Below are 6,523 nucleotides of genomic sequence, written 5' to 3'. Positions count from 1 at the left end.
GAGAGACGTTAAAGGAGAGACGTTAAAGGAGAGACGTTAAAGGAGAGACGTTAAAGGAGAGACGTTAAAGGAGGGACGTTAAAGGAGAGACGTTAAAGGAGAGACGTTAAAGGAGAGACGTTAAAGGAGAGACGTTAAAGGAGAGATGTTAAAGGAAGGCGAGAGGGAGGAGAGACGTTAAAGGAGAGACGTTAAAGGAAGGCGAGAGGGAGGAGAGACGTTAAAGGAGAGACGTTAAAGGAAGGCGAGAGGGAGGAGAGACGTTAAAGGAGGGCGAGAGGGAGGAGAGACGTTAAAGGAGAGATGTTAAAGGAGAGATGTTAAAGGAGAGATGTTAAAGGAGAGACGTTAAAGGAGAGACGTTAAAGTAAGGCGAGAGGGAGGAGAGACGTTAAAGTAAGGCGAGAGGGAGGAGAGACGTTAAAGGAGGGACGTTAAAGGAGAGACGTTAAAGGAGAGACGTTAAAGTAAGGCGAGATGGAGGAGAGACGTTAAAGGAGAGACGTTAAAGGAGAGACGTTAAAGGAGAGACGTTAAAGGAGGGATGTTAAAGGAGAGACGTTAAAGGAGAGACGTTAAAGGAGAGACGTTAAAGTAAGGCGAGATGGAGGAGAGACGTTAAAGGAGGGCGAGAGGGAGGAGAGACGTTAAAGGAGAGACGTTAAAGGAGAGACGTTTAAGGAGAAACGTTAAAGGAGAGACGTTAAAGGAGAGACGTTAAAGTAAGGCGAGAGGGAGGAGAGACGTTAAAGGAGGGACGTTAAAGGAGAGACGTTAAAGGAGGGACGTTAAAGGAGAGACGTTAAAGGAGAAACGTTAAAGGAGAGACGTTAAAGGAGAGACGTTAAAGGAGAGACGTTAAAGGAGAGACGTTAAAGGAGGGACGTTAAAGGAGAGACGTTAAAGGAGAGACGTTAAAGGAGAGACGTTAAAGGAGAGACGTTAAAGGAGAGATGTTAAAGGAAGGCGAGAGGGAGGAGAGACGTTAAAGGAGAGATGTTAAAGGAGAGACGTTAAAGGAGCAATGTTAAAGGAGAGACGTTAAAGGAGAGATGTTAAAGGAGAGACGTTAAAGGAGAGACGTTAAAGGAGAGACGTTAACGGAGAGATGTTAACGGAGAGATGTTAAAGGAAGGCGAGAGGGAGGAGTGACGTTAAAGGAGAGACGTTAAAGGAAGGCGAGAGGGAGGAGAGACGTTAAAGGAGGGCGAGAGGGAGGAGAGACGTTAAAGGAGAGATGTTAAAGGAGAGACGTTAAAGGAGAGACGTTAAAGGAGAGATGTTAAAGGAGAGAAGTTAAAGGAGAGACGTTAAAGTAAGGCGAGAGGGAGGAGAGACGTTAAAGGAGGGACGTTAAAGGAGAGACGTTAAAGGAGAGACGTTAAAGGAGGGACGTTAAAGGAGAGACGTTAAAGGAGAGACGTTAAAGGAGAGACGTTAAAGGAGATACGTTAAAGTAAGGCGAGATGGAGGAGAGACGTTAAAGGAGAGACGTTAAAGGAGAGACGTTAAAGGAGAGACGTTAAAGGAGAGACGTTAAAGGAGGGACGTTAAAGGAGAGACGTTAAAGGAGAGACGTTAAAGGAGAGACGTTAAAGGAGAGACGTTAAAGTAAGGGGTTAAAGGAGAGATGTTAAAGGAGAGACGTTAAAGGAGAGATGTTAAAGGAGAGACGTTAAAGGAGAGACGTTAAAGGAGAGACGTTAAAGTAAGATGAGATGGAGGAGAGACGTTAAAGTAAGGCGAGAGGGAGGAGAGACGTTAAAGGAGGGCGAGAGGGAGGAGAGACGTTAAAGGAGAGATGTTAAAGGAGAGATGTTAAAGGAGAGATGTTAAAGGAGAGACGTTAAAGGAGAGACGTTAAAGTAAGGCGAGAGGGAGGAGAGACGTTAAAGTAAGGCGAGAGGGAGGAGAGACGTTAAAGGAGGGACGTTAAAGGAGAGACGTTAAAGGAGAGACGTTAAAGTAAGGCGAGATGGAGGAGAGACGTTAAAGGAGAGACGTTAAAGGAGAGACGTTAAAGGAGAGACGTTAAAGGAGAGACGTTAAAGGAGGGACGTTAAAGGAGAGACGTTAAAGGAGAGACGTTAAAGGAGAGACGTTAAAGGAGAGACGTTAAAGGAGAGATGTTAAAGGAAGGCGAGAGGGAGGAGAGACGTTAAAGGAGAGACGTTAAAGGAAGGCGAGAGGGAGGAGAGACGTTAAAGGAGAGACGTTAAAGGAAGGCGAGAGGGAGGAGAGACGTTAAAGGAGGGCGAGAGGGAGGAGAGACGTTAAAGGAGAGATGTTAAAGGAGAGATGTTAAAGGAGAGATGTTAAAGGAGAGACGTTAAAGGAGAGACGTTAAAGTAAGGCGAGAGGGAGGAGAGACGTTAAAGTAAGGCGAGAGGGAGGAGAGACGTTAAAGGAGAGACGTTAAAGGAGAGACGTTAAAGTAAGGCGAGATGGAGGAGAGACGTTAAAGGAGAGACGTTAAAGGAGAGACGTTAAAGGAGAGACGTTAAAGGAGGGATGTTAAAGGAGAGACGTTAAAGGAGAGACGTTAAAGGAGAGACGTTAAAGTAAGGCGAGATGGAGGAGAGACGTTAAAGGAGGGCGAGAGGGAGGAGAGACGTTAAAGGAGAGACGTTAAAGGAGAGACGTTTAAGGAGAAACGTTAAAGGAGAGACGTTAAAGGAGAGACGTTAAAGGAGGGACGTTAAAGGAGAGACGTTAAAGGAGGGACGTTAAAGGAGAGACGTTAAAGGAGAAACGTTAAAGGAGAGACGTTAAAGGAGAGACGTTAAAGTAAGGCGAGAGGGAGGAGAGACGTTAAAGGAGGGACGTTAAAGGAGAGACATTAAAGGAGAGACGTTAAAGTAAGGCAAGACGGAGGAGAGACGTTAAAGGAGAGATGTTAAAGGAGGGCGAGTGGGAGGAGAGATGTTAAAGGAGAGATGTTAAAGGAGGGCGAGAGGGAGGAGAGACGTTAAAGGAGGGCGAGAGGGAGGAGAGACGTTAAAGGAGAGATGTTAAAGGAGGGCGAGAGGGAGGAGAGACGTTAAAGGAGGGCGAGAGGGAGGAAAGACGTTAAAGGAGAGATGTTAAAAGAGAGACGTTAAAGGAGAGATGTTAAAGGAGTGCGCTAAAACGACACTAAAACGACATTGGAGGTAGCTTACCGTAGAGACATCAACATTCAGTTCTCTGACAGCAGCTCTGCTGGACATTTCTGCAGTCAGCATGCCAACTGCACGCAGTGGCATTGTGCTGTGTGACTAAACTGCACATTTAGAGTGGCCTTTTATTGTCCCATGCACAAGGTGCACCTGTGTAATGATCATGCTGTTTAATCAGCTTCTTGATATGCCACACCTGTCAGGTGGATGGGTTATCTTGGCAAAGGAGAAATGCTCACTATCAGGGATGTAAACTAACTGCACATTTTTGTGCGAGTAGAACATTTCTTGGATCTTCTATTTCAGCTCATGAAACATGGGACCAACACTTTACATGTTTATATGCGTTTATATAGTTTACCCCGGGATCATAAAGGGCCCCCATCTCTCTTTTATTTCACCCCCCTCTCTCTCTGATGATCATCAGACAGTTTCAGCATCTCTGAGTCACTGAGCTCAGCAGTTCTGTTAGGTCCCACAGGATGTTCAACACAAAGTATGTTTATCTGTGTCTGTGTGAGTAAGGGGGAAGACAGAACAGACAGGTGTGGCAGGTGTGCGTGTGTGTGTGTGTGTGTGTGTGTGTGTGTGTGTGTGAAACACTAATACCATGTATTGATGTCTCTCCCCAACCCTCTCACTCTTAACGGCAGTCATCTGCTGACATCATCATCTGAACCACAGAAGCTACAGTGAGAAGGAGTGAGAGGGAGGATAGAGAGGAGGACAGAGAGGGGGGATAGAGAGGAGGACAGAGAGGGGGGATAGAGAGGAGGACAGAGAGGGGGGATAGAGAGGAGGACAGAGAGGGGGGATAGAGAGGAGGACAGAGAGGAGGACAGAGAGGGGGGATAGAGAGGAGGACAGAGAGGGAGGATAGAGAGGAGGACAGAGAGGGGGGATAGAGAGGAGGACAGAGAGGGGGGATAGAGAGGAGGACAGAGAGGGGGGATAGAGAGGAGGACAGAGAGGAGGACAGAGAGGGGGGATAGAGAGGAGGACAGAGAGGGGGAGTGAGAGGGGGGATAGAGAGGAGGACAGAGAGGGGGAGTGAGAGGGGGGATAGAGAGGAGGACAGAGAGGGGGAGTGAGAGGGGGAGATAGAGAGGAGGACAGAGAGGGGGAGTGAGAGGGGGGATAGAGAGGAGGACAGAGAGGGGGAGTGAGAGGGGGAGATAGAGAGGAGGACAGAGAGGGGGAGTGAGAGGGGGGATAGAGAGGAGGACAGAGAGGGGGAGTGAGAGGGGGGGATAGAGAGGAGACTAACTGGAAATCACCACTGTGGGTGTAACAGGCCACTGTTGATACCATCCATTTAACCTTCATTTATCAAGGTGAGTCCTTGAGAACAATCCTATTTCTCTCTGCAGCATTGAGCCCACAGCTTGACCTCAGGCTTAACCTGGATGATGACTTGGAGATTACTATGACAATACATTGACACTCAAGAGTACCTCTCTCACTCGCCATCTTATTATTTACCCAGCTGATCCCTCCCTCAAGTGCCTGTAAGTGAGCCTGCATCTGGCAGGAGGAAATGAGCTCAGGGACACCGCCCTCTGCTGGACAAGACATGTAATACACCGGCACACCACATCCTTAGGGCTAGTATTGAAAATGTATTGAAAAAGAACACACCATTCCATCTGACCCACACCATGTGTTTGCCTTAGTAAAGTGTACCCTACACAATAACATAGACAGTTCACCTGCTGTACTCAGAGCAAAGATAGAGGGGTGGGACTTACAGGGGTGATGCCATCTGATAGAGTGGTCATGCTGATGGACGTGCTCATCTTGTCAGAGGAGGAGAGGGAGGGAGGGGAGGGGCTCCTCTTCTCCATCAATTCCTGTCTCTGGAGGAAGTCACGCCAAGCGCGCTGGATACTAGGAAACATACACACACAGCCAAGAGTGAAACACACACGTTCACACACACATGTTCACACACGCACGCACACAGACAAACACTCACATCAACACCTTGGTCTTCATTGGGGGCATGTTGAAGTTGTTCTCAAGGTCTGTAGTCAGCTGGTGACTGAGAGAGAGAGAAAGAGTGAGAGAGGGAGAGAGAGAGAAGCAGGGAGGGAGGGTGAGAGAGAATAAAGACTACAAGTACACAGCGCTGAGTTCTAATCATTCCAGTACCAGTGTCGGGGTTATCAGTAATTATACAGAGATGCCCTGGTCCCCACTGCTGGGAAATTGAGTTTTAAAGCACACATGTGTGTATGTGTGTATGTGTGTGTGTGTGTGTGTGTGTGTGTGTGTGTGTGTGTGTGTGTGTGTGTGTGTGTGTGTGTGTGTATGTGCGTATGTGCGTATGTGCGTGTATATGTGTGTATGTGTGTATGTGCATGTGTGTATGTGCGTATGTGCGTATGTGCGTATGTGCGTATGTGTGTATGTGTGTATGCGCCAACCTACAGTACCTATGCAGTTGAACACTTTCATCATTGACATGCTTCAGGCCAGTCTGGAGGCTCTTCAGTTCCTCCTATGAGATAGAGAAAGAGAGAGAAAGAGAGCGAGATGGATAGCCAGAGAGAGATAAAGACAGACAGAAAGAAAGAGATTAGAACAACAATCTCTCAGACAGACAGAAAACAAACCCTATTTTCTCATCTCCATCTTCTCTACCTTTTGGGTGTGCCTGTGTGTGTTGAGTGTGCTGTGTGTGTTGAGTGTGATCTCATCAGCTCAGCACTGGTACCCCTGTAGGGAGGTAGTAAGGGCGGTATCTTGGAGAGGTTAGATGTTTCCCTGTGAAGTTAGTAAAGTTAGCTGTGGAAGTTCTCTGCTGATTTTGCCAGTCAGCATTCAGCTGTGTTTGGCCCAGAAACAGAGAGAAGGAGAGCGACCCAGAGGCAGCATGGAGCAGTCAGAGGAGACAGGGGGTTGGGGTGGGGTAAGGGGGGTAAATGGATCCTCCAGGAAGTCGACTTTGGTGTTTAACATTCATGACACCACATAACAGAAAGGGCTCTGTAGTCTGGTTGATCAGAACCCACTGCTGAGGATGGGCTTGACTCCAGAAACATGGTTTCCTGAAGTCTACCCTGTGATGGATCAACCCCACTGACGTCAACATGCTGAGGAGAGCTGAATAAAAGGATGTTTTAAATCCACAACCCTCTCTAGCTTTAATAATTCCCTGTAATAAGGGCTGACTTGCCTCTGCATAAGTGATCAGACTAATTCGATTACAAGTGGAATTAAACTGGAGCAGAATCTCTAGAGGACCCAGGGGCCCACAACCGGGTACAGAGTGGGTGGGAGGTGGAGCAGGAGGTGTGTGTATGTGTGTATGTGTGTGTGTGTGTGTGTGTGTGTGTGTGTGTGTGTGTGTGTGTGGTGTGTGT

The 6,523-nt window shown here is 47.7% G+C and overlaps 1 protein-coding gene across 1 annotated transcript in view; it reads right to left on the bottom strand.

The window, feature by feature from the left end:
- Positions 1–4,769: 4,769 nt before the first annotated feature.
- LOC149971250 (uncharacterized) overlaps positions 4,770–6,523 on the bottom strand; it is a 104,827-nt gene continuing 103,073 nt past the window's right edge. The window contains exons 6-8 of the mRNA XM_090224677.1: positions 5,594–5,658; positions 5,134–5,199; positions 4,770–5,045 (exon numbers count right to left, since the gene is read on the bottom strand). Coding sequence (XP_090080803.1) covers positions 4,877–5,045; positions 5,134–5,199; positions 5,594–5,658 — 300 coding nt within the window. The 3' untranslated portion in view covers positions 4,770–4,876. The remainder of the gene's footprint in view (positions 5,046–5,133; positions 5,200–5,593; positions 5,659–6,523) is intronic.

The sequence above is a fragment of the Oncorhynchus mykiss genome, chromosome 27 (assembly GCF_057628025.1).
Source record: "Oncorhynchus mykiss isolate SJ-2025 chromosome 27, ASM5762802v1, whole genome shotgun sequence".
In the NCBI taxonomy this organism is placed as follows: Eukaryota; Metazoa; Chordata; class Actinopteri; order Salmoniformes; family Salmonidae; genus Oncorhynchus; species Oncorhynchus mykiss.
This window is presented reverse-complemented; position numbering and strand designations above follow the sequence as displayed.